Source organism: Artemia franciscana, chromosome 16 (assembly GCF_032884065.1).
Source record: "Artemia franciscana chromosome 16, ASM3288406v1, whole genome shotgun sequence".
Lineage (NCBI taxonomy): Eukaryota > Metazoa > Arthropoda > Branchiopoda > Anostraca > Artemiidae > Artemia > Artemia franciscana.
In genome coordinates, this window is record NC_088878.1 from 33,968,289 (window position 1) to 33,985,517 (window position 17,229).

At 33.5% G+C, this 17,229-nt stretch overlaps 1 protein-coding gene across 1 annotated transcript in view; it reads right to left on the bottom strand.

The window, feature by feature from the left end:
• Positions 1 to 17,229, bottom strand: part of LOC136037368 (zinc finger CCCH-type with G patch domain-containing protein-like) — a 55,442-nt gene that overhangs the window by 37,648 nt on the left and 565 nt on the right. Inside the window, exons 2-4 of the mRNA XM_065720094.1 lie at positions 6,590 to 6,778; positions 3,267 to 3,377; positions 571 to 708 (exon numbers count right to left, since the gene is read on the bottom strand). Of these exons, the coding sequence (XP_065576166.1) occupies positions 571 to 708; positions 3,267 to 3,377; positions 6,590 to 6,778 (438 nt within the window). The remainder of the gene's footprint in view (positions 1 to 570; positions 709 to 3,266; positions 3,378 to 6,589; positions 6,779 to 17,229) is intronic.

Here is a 17,229-nt window from a genome sequence, read left to right on the forward strand (position 1 = left end):
AACATCACCGACAGATTTGCTGAATGCAAGGACCTTGCTCTTCAAAGCATGAAATTTGAGACCAATTTCGGCATATTCCCTACTGAGCACAGAAAAATTCTCCTCGACAGACGACATGGTTCTACTTAAATTCAGGATGTCGTCAGCATAATTGAGTACGAAAAGCTGCAAACCTTTAAAATAAAACTAATTCTCACCTTTTTCTAGGGTGCAACCACACTATTATTATACAATGGTGGCGAAATTAACCCAGCCTTGCGGATTCTTTTCCAAACTCGAATTGTGGCTTTACACATTACGTTACCATGACGAGTAGGCACTTTCACGACGACACATAATCTCACATTCAGATTTTTAAATCCGCAGAACTGAACGATTGAGACTTCACTACTGGGCACTGTAAAACAAATGTGAATGCACACCAGAATCAAAAGCATGAGAGACACCGTGAGCCGCGAGGACGAGAAACTCTCCACTATTCTCTGTATCCATCAGGACGTTTTCAAAGAAATGGCAAATATATACAAGCAATAAGTAGGTAATCTAATCAATAAAATTCTTTGAATTTACCTTTATACAAGGCTCCCCATCAGAGACTTCAATTCCTTCCAAGCCGACAATCATAGCATTGTGATAATCGATAGGTCCCCATGAGTGACTAAAAGGCGCACGACATTTTTGTCCCTCAAGATTTGCTAATTCTGGAAACTAGATGAAGGAAAAAAATACACCAAAATTAAAGAAAAACAGAAAGAAAAAGAGTCGATCTAAAACAAAAAAAGCGACCAAGAATAGGTAAAGGCGCAAATCAGTGAATCATATGAAGAAGACCCTAAGTAATTTCGAAAACAATCATCAATACTTACTTTTGTCATTCCTGAAAGGACAGTCCTTATGCCGTCCTGGCTGAGTGGTTGGCACGCTGTTCAATCCCAGTTGTGACCAGTTATTTGGTTTGGGACAGGGGTCAGTGGCGTGACTCTGTAAGCTCAGCCAGAGTCGACCCAGCTCTAAATAGGTACCTGGAGAAATCTGGGGAAGGTAAGCAGGAAGGGTGTGCGAAAGCACAGGATGGTTGGCCCCCAACCCCCCATTGCACTTCCTGGCTGAAGGTACTTTACGTAGTTCTCCTTTGTGATATATAAACTGCCAACTTTACATATTCCCATCGCATTTTTACAGCACCAATACTCTTTTCTTCGCCGATTGGACAGCGACCCCAGTTGTAAAATATTAGCGTCCACGGTCACTGTTGCAAAATGTAATAGGAATACATCAAGTGAGCTACATATTTTTCAGCTCGGGGAGGGGGGTCTTTTTAGTGAAGCAAGTCGTCTTTGAAAAGGAGATAAGTAAACATTTATAATTGTTTAACCGTAGTTTTCATAATTTTAGGGGTCGTGCAAATGGTCCCCTGATATGCACCATTACCCCGGAATAGTGGTAATTTAAAAATAGTGATTTAAAAGTGTTTATGGCTTTAACATTTAATAAACGTAAATTGGCCATCAGAATATAAATATTAACCATAAACATCCTCATGAAAAGGGCACAGGAGTTTTTCTTTAAAAAATTATTTAATTTCGAAAGGTAAATGACGATGAAAATTAAACGCAAAAAATTAAGGAAATAGCAAAGAAAATAAAATGAAAAAGAATTATAATAAATCTTAATGAAAAAGAGAGTCAAAATACTGAATTTTATTCACAAACAAGCGTCGCACCTGATAGCATCGCAAGATATTCAGAACAATTCAGAAATTTCAGCTTGTTCTGCCAAACCAGATTTGCCAATTTTAGTAAAGAAAGGATAGAAAACAATAAAAAGACAAAAATTAAAGAAAAAATAATACATAAGAAAAATAACATTCTACAATTATCAAAAGAAAAGAATTGAGAATGCGAGCCGTTGTTTCAAAAAAGTTTGCTTTCAAAATTGTAAATGTTCTATTATTTTGCAACTGTAGATATACCACAAGAACCCGCAATAGGGAGCGGGGGTTACAAAACACATTAAAAACGCGTCAAAAAATGTTCATATGCAGTTTTCTTACGTTTTTACGAGCTGAATAAACATTACGGGCGGAGGGGGGTAACCCACTCCCTGGATATGGTCTTGGTAATTATGCCTTGTAACTTCTTAACTTGTGTAAATTTAACATCAAATTGATTTTATTGATTTCCACTTTGTATTTCTTTTTCTTCCATCCCCTACGAAAAGTCTCTGGAAGTGCTAGGACTGCCGTCACTCCAAAACCGGCATGAAACTCTGATAATGAGTCTTGGAAAGTTCTTACTTTCTAAATCTCAGCACCGTGACATTCTACCGGATCAACCTCTACCGTCATGAACAAGAAAGCAAGATAATTTGATTCCCGTTAAAGCAAGAACAAACCGATATGGTAATTTTTTCGTCCCGGTTTTCGTCGATATGTACAATAAAGAGTTAATGTTTATAGTTTGATTTATATTTACAAATGTAGTTTGATTTTGAATATTTTGTAAACAAACGCAAATCAGCGATAGCTGCCAAGTTTTTTGCTATTAAACCTGTCTACTACTACTACTTCTACTACTTTGTTTATTCCAGTTCAAAGACGGTATGAAACTAGAAATAAAAAAAATGGGACTTGAAATAAAATAAAAAAAAATAAAAAAATTGAATATAAAAAAAATTGAATAAAAAAAAATAAAAATAAAAAAATTGAATAAAAAAATTTTATACAAAAATTAAATTAAAAAAATTGGACTTGCATTTATCATTATTATCGTTGTAAGTATTTTCAGTCTATTCTTTAAAGTATGAATTTCTTTATTTTGTTCTTTATTCGCCACTTTTCAATAAATTCCTCTATCTATACGCCAGGCATAATATACACCCTAAAGAGCACATCTTAAAATGATTTTTGAACAAATCAAGCATCAAAAATTTGCATAAAACAGTTTTCTAAAGCCACCTATGCAAGCGCTCAAGGCCTTCATTTGTTACATTACATTTGGCGGAAAAACAAAGACATTGCATAATATTAGGGTAGTTAGACACATTTTAAAAGATGTTGACTTTGTGACATTAAAATTTGTATGAGTCAAGGGGCTAAACTTTCCTGTCAGTGTTACCCCACAAAGATATTTGTTTCATGGGTTTGGGTCAACAAACTCATGAAAAATCCACCCTGAAACTACTATGACGCCACGCTATTTAGACGCCATCTATAAAGATAGCTACTATGACGCCATCTTCACAGCATATAAAACACGGCCACTAACCTCGTCTGTTAATTGAATACTTTCTGATGTTTCTGCAAGACTCAATGACTGGCTTCCGTTAAGTTGTCCAGTATTATTTGTGTCTTCAGGTATCGAATCACCCAGTTCTGCCTAGAACAGAAAATGCAGACTCGATAAAGGTAAATAAAAAACTTAAATTAGAAAATAGATAGACAGCCATGACCACCAAATCTGCAAATTGAGCCTTTAAACTTTAAAAAATACCATGAAAATGATATTTGTGAAAATTTTGAGTCTGTCTCTATTGAGAATTTGATGGATCCCGAAGCTGCAGACGTGTATTTTCATCAAGCAGATAAAGCAATGAAGTTTTCAGGATTCGTAAGACAGTCGACTTACATGGAAAAATTTTCATTAAATATACAATAGCAATCATTACCAACAAGAAAATATTAAATAAAAACCACAAAATCAACAGTACCCGGCTGATTGACATTATTTCAAACAGTAATCTGAAAAAGGTGGGGATGGCTAGGGCACGTTCTACGGATGAAGGATGACAGATTGCCGAAGATTGTCCTTTTCGGCCAAAAGTCAACAGAAAGAAGATCGTCCGCGGTTGGGGTGGGAGGATGTCGTAAGGAAAGACTCGAGGGAAATGGGAATTTCCTGGGAGGGTGTAAAGAGGGAGGCTTTAAATACATCAGGATTGAGGAGGACCCTGTGTAGCTATGTTGGCCTCAGGCAGCTTGGTTCCGCGGTGAGTTTTTAGTAGTACTAGTAGTAGAAACCCACCTAAATAAAAACAAACAAGAAAAGAACACCATTAAAAGAAAGCCTTCATCTCACTAAATAGGTATTTCAGGTATATACGAAAAATTTATATTTAGAAGTTGATTTTCTGATGGCCATATTTAACGGAATTACAATTGCTCAATAATTAGTTAAATAACAATAAAAATAGGTTTGAAGGCCCTTTTTGAATTTACAATACTTGTTATTCAGAATTTAATAAATATTAACTGACAAATTACATTCCCTTTAGATATAACCAATTTAAACAACTGAGAGGCTTACCAGTGTTTGAAAGATCACTTTTAGCCAGACTATGTAAGAATAATACCATTGGAAGTAATTGATGCCTTTTCAAGCCTTTTGATTAAGGAATTTTGAGAAAGATATAAGGATGACGTTTTAGAGTTAAAAATTCACTTTTTGTACAAAACGTATTCACACAAGCAATTTACATATTTTAGAAGTAAAGTTAACTTTTGCGACTGAAAAAAAAGGGTAGAGAGCTTCAGTTTTAGAAATTTTAGTTTATAGATCAAACTGAAAATAAAGGATTATCAAAATGCAAGAAATTAAAAATAATTATTTGTTATACACTAACTTTTCTGTGCCATTATGTTCGTCTAATTAAAAAAAAAAGTTTTTCAACTAAAAGTAGGGAGCAACATTAAAAATTAAACCAAACAAAAAATAATCTGTAAATGAGGGGGTCTGCCTTTTCCTCAACCCTCGCTATTTACGCTAAAGTCTTAAAAGTCCTTTAAAATACATTTCTGATTCACATTCAATGGCCTTTGGGTTTGAGCAGTCTTTCATACAGAATAGTGACCATATTTGAAACTTGTAAATGTCCTATATTATATAAAAAAAAAACTAAGTTATAGGCATAAATATTTAGGTATATCATACCTGTATGTAAGAAAAAAAAAACAAGAGCCAAGAGCTCATATGGCACTTGGGATGAGGCCAGAAGAGCCAACATTTCGCAATGTTATCGCGGTGATGGTTTTTTTTTTTTGGAGGCTACCATGATAAGCACCACTGCGTGGGATTTCTACCTCTTAAGCTGAATAGCTTTTTCTATAATTTCGCTTTTAATCCGCTTTAAATCCGTTGCTTGATTTAGCTCCTCCTACACTTGCTAGCCAATACTATAGCATGTTCCAGATTTAATCACCATAAAACGTGGTCCAATCTGATATTTTCTGTAAAAGTGTTGTTGAACTTACCTTTATACTAGGGATTTCTACCTCTTAAGCTGAATAGCTTTTTCTATAATTTTTGATCGCTTTAAATCCGTTGCTTGATTTAGCTCCTCCTACGCTTGCTAGCCTATACTATAGCATGTTCCAGATTTAATCACCATAAAACGTGGTCCAATCTGATATTTTCTGTAAAAGTGTTGTCTCTGTCAGGAATTAAACCAACAAACTTCAGAGTATAATACTAACACCATATCCACTGCGCTATGCACGCTTTCAAGGAAACATTTTTAATATTGTTTTCTAGTTTTTCAGAATTAAGCATTCTTCCACTCCTTCCCAGATGGTCGAATTGGGGAAACGACTATTTCTAATTTAATCTGGCCCAGTCCCACATACGCCTGCCAACTTTCATCGTCTTACCTTATCTGGAAGTACCTAAACTAGCAAATCCAGGACCAACAGACCAACCAACTGTAATTGCAATTGCTATATGGCACTTGGCCGATGGGCAAGTGCCCTAAAAAACTTACCATATATATATTATAACAAAACAAACTGAAAGTCATAGCTGAATTTCTTTTTTTTGGGGGGGAGGGGGGGGTAAATTTTTCGTTGGTCATATTTTTTACTTACAAATAAAGTAAACATCGCACTCAATGCCTTATTTATGTTCTTTACAAATATAATAATTGCTTCTATCGCAAATTCAAATTTAAGCACTTTTTGACCTAACCAAGCCCAGCCTAACCTAACTAACCTAACTATAAATGATTTTGGTGCTGAGAAAACATAGCATATTATTTCGTCAAAAACAACCGAAAACACATACTTTAATTGAAAATCTGACATCAAGGAAGAAGAAAGCAGCATAATATTATAAAATTCATTGATTCAACTTTATTGTGGAAAATCAGTGCTAGTGAATTATTACATTAAAACATTAAAAAAAATGGATTTACAACGAAACAGTAAGTTTGAGACCAATGTTTTAAGCCTTTTTTATACCCAAAAACTAGAAATATTTTGGTCATTTTCAAGAGCTCAAAAAGTGCTTAAATTTGAATTTGCAATAGAAGCGATTATTATATTCGTAAAGGACATAAAAAAAGACATCGAGTGGTATGTTCACTTTATTTGTAAGTCACAAATATGAACAACCAAAACTTTTCCTTTTTGGAAAGGGAGAAGGCGGAATGTTTACTGTCCAGTGTGTACATGCTAGAGTAGCAACAGCAAAAAACACTCAGTAAAACAAACTCTCAGTAAAAATTCAAAGTCTGTCTTGGGCCCTCTCTTTTACCATTGCTTTATGATTATAAAAATGAGTTTCTGAATAGATTTATATACTAAAAAATAAAAACCAACCTTTAGTCTTGCATATTCAAGCTCAAACGGGTCTTCAATCGCATTCTCATTTCCCTTTGCCTGAATTTTCAGGAGATTAAGGCTCTGCTTTGATAGTGAAATGACCTCTCTTAGATCAGCAGCTAGTTTTTCTAGATTATCAAGATCTTCTCCAGAGGCTGCTTGGCCCAGAAGTTCAACATTTTGAAGCTATAAAATTAGTAATAGTAAAATTAGTAATTAGTAAATAAATTAGTAAAAAAAAAATTAGTAAAGAAAAAGCCTGATTATCATTATCAATACATAAAAGTTCCAAAATTCCCCCCAAAAAAATCGTTCTTGAAGGACAATTCCTTAAATATAATACATATTTAAAACTTATTCCAGTGGTTACAAAAAAACTTCAGATCCTTCATTTAAATTCTACTTAAGGTCTATGTAGAAATGGGTACTATACTGTTTCTATCATAAAAGTTATATTAAGAACTAAAAAAAGTAGTAATGAATCCTTTATAATAGTGTGGATTACCCTGGTCATAATTGTTATTAGATAAAAAACTAGTTTTTTTAAACTGAAAGTAAGGAGCGACATTAAAACTTAAATGACCCAAAATTGCTCCTTATATGAAAGGGGCTGTTCCCTTCTCAACTCCCCGCTCTTTACGCTAAAGTTCGACTACTTCTCTCAACTCTACTTTTTAAAACAGTAAAAAACTTTAGTATAAAGAGCGGGGCGTTGAAGAGGGAAAAGCCCTTTTCATATACGGATTAATTTCTGCTTTTTAGTGTCGCTCCTTATTTTCAGTTAAAAAAAAACTTGTTTTTTTTTAATTTCTGAACGTTTTTGAATTAATGCATGTTTCTATTTTGGCTCTCTGCAAATGAATAATTAAAATAAAATTCATATTATTTTCTTTGGGGGCTAAATTTTCATGTCGCATCTTCACAAACTGTTTGATTTGCTACTTCTTCATACTTGGAGAGAAGGCTAAACTTCTCAAAAAATTTAAATGTAAAGAGATTTGACAGAATTCAGCTTACTGTAATATAGATATCTTTTAGAAAGTGAAGATTCTAATCCTTTAAAACAGTTGCTTCAAAAATCAATCCGCAAACGAGGGGTTATTTCAGTTGGTTAATTCAGCAACTGAATTTACTAGTTTCAGACACGTACAATTCAACTATTGTTTATCTATAAATTTCCGTCAACAATATTATCTAAAAGTTATTGAGAAGCAGCGGATACAAAATATGAAACTATATTTGAGATATAATTATGAGAATACAATATGAGATAATTAGAATATAATTCAATTATATAATTCTAAATATGAGAATATATTTCAATTAGACTATATTCCAATCAAAAGATGCAAAACACCCTAAAAATTTGGAAATTGCGCTTTAAAGACTGTAACAATTTAGATGACCAGGGCACACCAAGCCTATGGAAAGAACCCACCTCTCCAAGATACGCTTTGAAGGCTGTGTACATGGTTCTCACCCCAGAGTATGCCTCCCCCCCCCCAGAGGAGGAAAGACAATTTCTCAAAATTGAACATTAAGTACCTTTTCCGCCTGGCAGAAGATAGAAGTTCGTATAGGCATTATATCAACATAATGGTGAAAGAAGTGGCCTCCAAAACAACCTTCGAGGACGGATGGGACTTAAGTAAGTATCCTACTTCAAAAACGTAAGACTTCAAAATTTGTTGATGTTAATATATGTGATGAAAAACCAACATTTTGTATGAAACACTGAAGATACCATCAACAGAGGCTAACAAGGCTAAGATGCAGAAGTACTTTCTTACTAAAGGTGTCATAAAACTATCATAGCCTTGTAATCAAAATTAAACAATTAATTTGTGAGTTCAAGTTGAGAGAGTTGATCAAGTCAAAATTCATAAACTAATATTTTGTCTTTGAAGCACATTTGTCTTATATTAGTTAATTGAATGTAGCTTGAGATATTTTTTTTAGTTGTTTAGATGTCTGCCATATTCCCCTTAAAGAGCTTAAAAAACATGAAGTTTTCATGTCGCATATTTGTTTTATTACTATGTTGTTTATTTATGTGTAATCTTGGTTTATTTGTTGATTCCTTTATTTGTTGTGTTTGGTGACTTTTCTTTAGTTTTTCTATTTGTTGTTTTGCTCCATCCTTATTTTTTTTAATTCGACGGGTACCGTGCTCAACAAATTAAATTCAATTTCGGCAAATTCTCCCCTTAGAGTTTAAAGTGAGAGGGGTAAAATCTGAAAATCAGTGTAATGTCCTATTTTAGTAAATAAAGATTCCTATCTGGTGTTTTATTGACCCTATTAACAAATGTGATTATAATATTATGAAATATAAATTACATGATTCTTCTACAGAATAATCAAACTTTTGCTGAAACCCTAAGGAAGGGAAATCTTTTTTTGGATTGAACAGACAGAACTGAGGTGTAGAAAAACAGCTTAATCGAATATGCTGCTCAATAGAAAAGAAGTCCAAGCTTCCAGATAGCCTACATAAAGTAAAATATAGAAAAAAGTAAAATATAGAAAAAATATAGTAATATAAGAAAAAAAGTAAAGTAAAAAATATAAATAGTAAAAGTATAGTAAAATACTTTAGTAATAGTATAGTAATAGTAAAAGTATAGTATAGTAATACTTTTACTTATATAGTAAAAGTATAGTAAAAAATATAGAAAAAAAGTAAAGTAAGATAGCCTACATAAAGCCAGATAGGCTCATGTAATAATGTAGCAACGTCAATCAATATAAAGATAAGTGAGTGAACTAGATAACGTTTGCTTTAATTGTTTTCACTTTGTCAAGCATGAAAAGAGAGAACTTTCAAAAGTCATTGGCACTGGAGGTAGTGTCATTGCGTTCAGCTTCCATGCATTCTGGCAAGAAATCAATTCCATCCTCGCAAAAATTCTTCCTTCTAGAAAAATTTCTTGCAGACAATTCAGCCTAAAAAATTCCTCTTAGCATACTTTCGGTGCAATTTGTTACGCCTACGACAATTCAAAATTTAAAAATAGAAATAAGCTTAGATTTGTTCATATTTGACTTTCAGGGAAGAGGCCAAACAGTATTATCTAATCAAATTGTGTCACGCAATTCTTGCAAGACAAAGTGGCAAGATAAATCAAAAGACATTGACATTGAGAACTTTGAATTTTGAAGTGTCCTTTTTTATTGACAAGGATCACTCTTAACTTAGCACTGCATTGAAAATTGTATCTATCTTGAACACTATTATTTATTTTTCAAAAAATGTCAACAACAAATAAATGTAAACTCTTTATAATAATCAAGATGGGTGGAGTAAAATAATAAATATAAACTGAATATTTAATATACAATGATATGTTCCTGGAAACTCAGCAGTTTGAACATTTAAGAAACTCAGCAATTCAAAATTTCATTTCACTGTAATTTCTATTTTTATTTTTCATCATTTAAAGTACAAAAGAAAATATGAGCAATATATTTCTTTTTGAGTGAAGTAGCCTACTCTCGGAACATTTTTTTTTTTGGTTTTTCCACTCCCTCAACATTCCCTTAAAGTTTCAACAAAATTCCACTAGTCATTCCTGGGGTATTTCGAATACACCCTTATGACAACCAAGATGCACATAGCCCCTCCTAAGATTTTACTTTTACGTCTTTTTTGATAACTTAGGTGCAGATAGTGTCTTTTGATTTAGCTAAACATACCCCTCAGCGTCCCCTGGCATTTCAAGTTGACGAAATCAACGCTGACGAAATCAGTAAATGGAAAAAACAAATCGGAAATATATAGTTCGTGTTATATCCCTGAATATTTGGGGGAGTTAAAATTCTTTTCCAATACACCCAGGATTAATATTTCTCCTATTCCCTGTGATAAATTTGGTGTGCTAAGGATGGACAAATTAGATGACATGCAATCCTTCCCTTGGACTGTAGGGGCATGGCTTCTGGAGTCATAGCTATTACACCATGGAACCATTTCAAATAACACGACTTAAATATTTTTTCAGATTAAGGGGGAGAATCTAAAAAGTTAAGAGGAGGGGGGCTGGCTGCCTTCTGTTCCTTTTTCAACTTTCCTTGCAACGTTATTTTAAAGTACCAACTTAATAGACTTAGCCATTACTTATATATTACTATTGTACCCTTCTGACAGCCCTCTTGCATACAATGTTTTGTTTTTGTTTGACATACCCCTCAACATTTTCTAAGGTTCTACCTATGTACTCTTCGCCTTTTTGGAGACTCAGGATCAAACATGCCCCCTTTTTCCAATAATCAACCTTATGTGTAAGCAATGGACAACTTATAATGTACAATACTTGCCCCAACGGCTGTGGGAAGTTTTGCCACCCCTGGAAGCATAGTTATTTGACTGTTCTACTATTTTGAGGAAAATGGCTATTCCAAACTTTTCAACAGATTTCATAATGTGGCTCCTTACTTTCAATTAAAAACAAGTGTTTTTTTCTAATATTGGAATAATAGGAATGAATTTAATTTTATCTTTTTTGGGAAATATTCAGTTTTAGTGATATTATTGTAAAATACTATGAAAGGGGACCAATAATTCTTTCGAAAATGCTTTCGGAAAAGCTGCTAGATATCAAAATGTGCCACTGACGTTCTCTTTAACAAGGCAAGTTTCTTTCTAATTTCTGAAATTGAGACTTTAGGCATTAAATTAGAATTTATATTTGAATCTTCCAGCAAATTTTGGGATAAATTCAAATTGCAAATTCAGTTGAAAATGAAGGTGGATTTTCAGGAGATAGTGGTGGCTACAACTGTAAAATAGAAGCAAAATGTGAGTAAAGGCTGTTTTCTATTTTTTTCTGGTGGTTCCTCCTTTATGAAATTAACTGCCTCTGGACCTCTTCTAGTTAGGTTTATATGTTTATAATTTTACCAATGCAAACCAAGATTACAATATTGGAAGCTATATGACAGTGGTCGAACATAGTCTTGAGGCATGAGCACTCTGAAAAGCAGATGAAGATTTGCTAGATGTTTTCTGGAGAAATTGCCTGTGGATTGTTCTGGGTACCTGTCTAACTCATTGTATTTCAAACAGTAGGCTGTATGAAAAGTGTGGTTCAATTCTGCTTCCTATGGGTATAATGAAAGAAAGATTGTGATGGCTTGGGCACATTCTACTGACGATGGAGGACATATTGCTGAAGGTTGTCCTTTTTGGCCAATCTTATAGGGCTATACAGAAAGCAGGTTGTCTGTAGAACTTCCCGGGAGGGTGTAAAGAAGGAGGCTTCGAAGGATTGAGATGGAGGAGGAGTATGCATAGCTGTGTTTCTTTGATGAGGGCCTCAGGTGGCTTGCTGCTGTGGTGAGTTGTTAGTAGCAGTGGTAGTAGTAGCATTGTAGCATCTAGAGGAGCTGTTTGAAGTTGGAAGGGGGCTTAGGAACACGAGAAGAGGCCACCCTTGCAATATTGCTAGTTGACTTTGTTTGCCCTGGAGCTATGCAAGCGGGAGATAGAGCATATGCTCAGTTTTGATACTACAAACTTTGGCCATGTAGAAATCATCTGAATGCACATATGGGACTCTATCTTAATAATACTATACTCAAGACTGTAAGGCATTAAGGGTCTTTTGACCAGTCCCAGGTGCTAATTGAACTTACCTTTGTATCTGAAGTGACATCTTTTGAAATCCTGCATAATCAAGAAAAGCTCAAAGATTTGCTTATTTTTGTCAAGAAGGCCCTCACCAAAGAAAGGCAGGAAATTAGCGCGCAACAAATTCGACAAGAAGAACATGTGGACCATGAGAGGAGTTATTTATGTGAAAAGTGGCTTGCAAAATATTCTGTGTAAATCAATTAGTGATGCAGTTGAAATCCATGATTTTACTAATGAGCCATCTATAGCATAAATAAATGGTGGTTTTTTCTCTTCCTTGTGATTGTGAAGCATGGACTGCTTCCAGATTTTCTTGGATTCCTGTTTAAAATTAGATGCGATTTTGAGTATGTCTATTGGTGGTGATAAAGATGTGCCTTATGCTAAAAACTTGCCCAACTGTGATGTTTCTTCAGAAGGCACTTTAGAGTGTGAGCCCACCAGACGTAAATTCCCGGTCATGTTAATTCCCGGTCAGTGCTTCATGTTAATGCTCAAGCTTAACAGAGTGCATATAATGAACTCAAGTTTTTGCTACCATCTAGTCCAAAAGATATTGTTGCCGTATGTGAAAAGTTTTTGTCTAGTTATTCACCTATGTCTATGTTTGAGGTTCCTATGATAAAAAGTGTGTCTCTCAGTAGGAAATTGAATGCACAAGGTGAACAGGTGATCTGTATTCGCCAGGATTGGTCCTTTAGAGTAGAAGAGGATTTATGTGAAATGCTATTTGTGGAAATTATCCCTATGATTGGTGATTCACTTAAATTTGGTTCAGTATATAGAGCTCCATCAAGTATCCCAAAAAAAAATTTCAAGGTTTTTGAGTCAGTTCTTTTAAAACTCAGTGAGTCAAAGCAACCAGTTATTATATCAGGGAACTTCAATTTTGATTTGCTGAATTTAGATCTTAGTACTCGTAGGGAATTTTTGAATATTATTCTGTGGGCTGGTTTTCTTCCAAGCGTTTCTCTCCCAACTAGAGTTACAAATAATACAGCTACACTGATTGATAATATATATTTTTTTTTCTCTTAATTCAGTTAAAGCACTGAAAGCCTCTGTGATTTTACCTGATATGTCAGACCATTTCCCAGTGAGTGTTCTTCTGGATTTAGGGAAAGTTAATACATGTTCTTGGGATGCTAGAGATGATACTTCACCTAAACAATATGAGTGGATTGATTTCAAGCTACTACTTGAACTAATTAATAGTAATGATTGGAGTCTAGTTTATGGTTTAAATGATGTTAATGATACATTTTCTAAATTTATTTCTGATATGACATGGCTCAGAGAGGAGGCTACAAAAATTTGATCCTTGGATTACTGATAGAATTTTGATCTCAATTAAGAATAAGAATACAAAATATAAGAGGTATTAAAAATCCCAAGTGATGCCTCTTTTGAAGAATATAGAGCATATAGGAATAAGTTATATTCAATTGTTAGATATGCAAAAAGAACATATTCTAAGGATAAGTTTATTCAGTGTAAGTCAGATCTGAAAAAAATTTGGCAGTTGACCAATGAAAGAATTTGACCTAGCCATAAATCAAGATATAGTGTTGATTGCCAAGAAGTTGATGGAAGGAAAGCAATTGACCATAAAGAAATACTGAATATTTTAGGAGATTATTTTAGTTCAGTAGGAAAAACGCTTACATCAGATTTTTTTTTCTTCATTGTTAAATGGCCCTACCATTTCTTTTGATAATGATCATCAAAGTGAAAACCCTTTTGATTTTTCTGAAATGATACCTCAGCATGTGAAAAAAGTTATCATGAAGCTTAAGAAAAGCTCTTTGTTGCACACATATATAATTCGTCAGTAGTACAGGGAGTTTTTCCTGATTTGTTGAAGAAAGCTAACGTTACTAAAAATAGTATGTAACTATAAAAATAATGTTACTAAAAAGCACTACATAAAGGTGGAATTACAAGCAATCCTTCAAATGATAGAGGTATATCACTTTTATCAGTGTTTAGTAAACTTTTGGAAAAGATAGCTAACAATCTGCTCCATAATTATTTAATTGGTAAAAATATCTTTCATCCTTCTCAGTTTGGCTTCATTAAAGGAAAATCAACAGAGTTGGGGATTCATCAAACTTCTGCTTGAGATAAACAATGCAATCAACAGTGATCAGTATATATTGGCAGTGTTTATTGATGTTGCCAAGCCCTTTTACACAATTGACTATCATCTGTTGTTAATGAAACTCCAAAAATACAGTTTTGCTTCAAAATCCTTAAATTTTTTTTAAACTTATCTTATAGGTAGAAAACTTAAATGTCATGATAGAGTTGAGGGTATCTGTTCTGAAAGTTTTTAGACAAGTTGGGGGCCCTCAGGGTCTATCCTTGGACCTACCTTATTCCTTCTATTTATAAATGATTTGCCTGAGGTATTAATGCTTTGTAAAATTGTAATGTTTGCAGATCATGTTGTTATTTTTGCATCCCATGTTGATTTATTCATACTTTTTCATAATATTAAAAACAACTTTTATCTGCAGGGGATTGGTATGCCAGAAATTTACTTTTGCAGAAATGAGAAGAAATGTCAATAGATGGTGTTTTCTTTATCTGGTTCTTAGAAAACAGAACAGTTTTCTCTTTAGCTAAATAATAAGGTTACTGAGCCTCTTCAACTTTAAACCTCTTCAAATTCTACAAAATAAAGTCCTTAGATTAATTTTTAATATTAATAGTAGATCCTCAGTAAGCCATCTGTATGGATCCTCTGGTTTCTTCTCTGTTCAGCAACATCATTTTTTGCCATTTCTAATATTTACCACAATTATGTTTTGAACAACTTTTGCTAAATTTCCTAGGAATATTCCTGACAAATTCACAATCCCAGAATTACTCAACTCTCATAGTTCTAATTTCTCTTTTGAAAAATTACCAATAAAGTGAGTGGCATTTGGTTTTCATCATACAGGTCTGAAAGTTTGGAATTTAATCCCAATAGCTGTGAGGAATTGTAATGATAGAAACCAACTTCTGAAGTTATTCAGAAATCATGTTGCTGGTCTCCCATAATATTTTCTGTTGTGAGTGTTGAAGTTTGGATTCCCTAAGAAGTGCACATTCATTTAAGCTGAAATGATGACAGTTTTTCTTTTCTTTTTTTTTTTTTTTTGGTGATATGCCATTAGGCATTTGTGCTGTTTATTTATATGGTTTAATTCTTGTTGTAAATAAATATGTATCCATCTATCTACCTATTTTAAATTTTCCAATTAATTGTGTTTTGTAATATCTCTGCTTCTTTTTTCCTTTCCTTCTCTAATTAGGTTCAGTTTATGTTAGGTTATTTGTTCAATCTCTACACTTGTATATGTTTTGTCAGTTGAACACACTTTGGTCATTTTCCAGAAAAAAAAAGTCAGAAATTTTTTCCTTAGTTTGCTATGAAAATTTTCTATCTGTGAATCTAATCCTTGGCCGAAGAGATTCCAGTTCAACTTTCCTTGGTTATTGAATCCCCAAATTACAAAAGTCACTAATTAGTAACTGGCTGGAAGTTATTAATTTAATCAGCTAGAAGCTGATTAATTTTGAGTTGCTGATAATTTTGTACTTAATTCTCATGAGTATTTTACTCAGATATAATAATGCTTGTTTGAAAAAAAAGAAAAAAAACAGTAAATTTCATACAAAACTAGAGCTATATCTGTACCCCTTAACAGAAGGTGGGATGTAAATGCTAAGACAGCAAATTATAGGGCAACATTTGGAAAGAGTGTGAGCAGAGAAATAGTGAATTTAGGCCTGCCTATTTATTTTTAGGCTAAAACATTTCCCTTAGAAAAATAATCTTGGTACAGGTTTGTGTTTTTTTTTTTCTATATTGTAACCATAGCCTTATAACATGGGGCTGGCTCCCTAATTCCCTTGACAAGTCTTTTCAAAATCCATGCCAGACCAAACAAAATTAAATCAGAGAAACAGTCTAGGTCTAAGACTTCTCATAGGAGAACCTTGACCTTAGTCTACTAGCTGCATAATAAATGAGCAGGTTTTGAAACTTTTTGAATTTTTGTATTGATTGAGCAAGCCAAATTTTTTAGCTAAAAAATGAACATAGGATCTTTCAATCCACATTTTAATATTAATTCTAAATATAGGCTTATAATCACTACCCCAACAAATACACCCTTAATACTAACAGATAAATCCCTAGGCTAAATATTAAACTGTAACATATGGACCAGCAACCCCCCCCCCCCTTTCAAAACCCAAAACCAATTCTCTTATTTCGTTCACTTTAGAAAGTTTCAAACAAAAGTTTTACAAAAGCAAAACAAAGTTTTACTTTTGGCACAAATTTCACAGCAAGCAATTTTGCTTACAATTTCGCAATTACAGCGGTAGTCGCTGTAATTACATTTTGGTAGTCGAAAATAATACCTTTTTTTAATGTTAGTTTTACAGCAAGCAATTTTGCTTACAATTTCACAATAAGTTTTATAGCTTCCAATTTTGGTAGTCGAAAACAATTTTTTTTTTATGACAGTTTTACAACAGGCAATTTTGGTTACAATTTTGTAATTACAGCTACCAATTTTGATAGTTGAAAATGATACAAAATGATACTTTTGTTGACAACCAAAACTGGATTTATGTTGTATAATCAAAATAAGAGTTGTGTTACAATATTTCTGAGGTCAATCTACCCAGTGCTTAATTTAGAAATCCAGGTTGATTCAGGATATATAAGATGAACCAAAAGTTAGAAGAGGCAGAGCTATTGTGATTAGTCTTTGATGTACATCATATTGCTATCTTTCGTTGAAGTCATTTTACCTGAAGTTGTATATGAAGTAAGAAAATAAAATTATTGTCAATAATTGTGTTTGTCTACAGGTCAAGGTATAGATACAGTTCCTATTGTCTACTGGTTCGTTCCCAAGGGAATCTGCCCATCTTGGCAAACCTAAACATCATGATAATGAATTCGTCTCCAAGATTATAGAGACTGGTCAATAGAACCCTC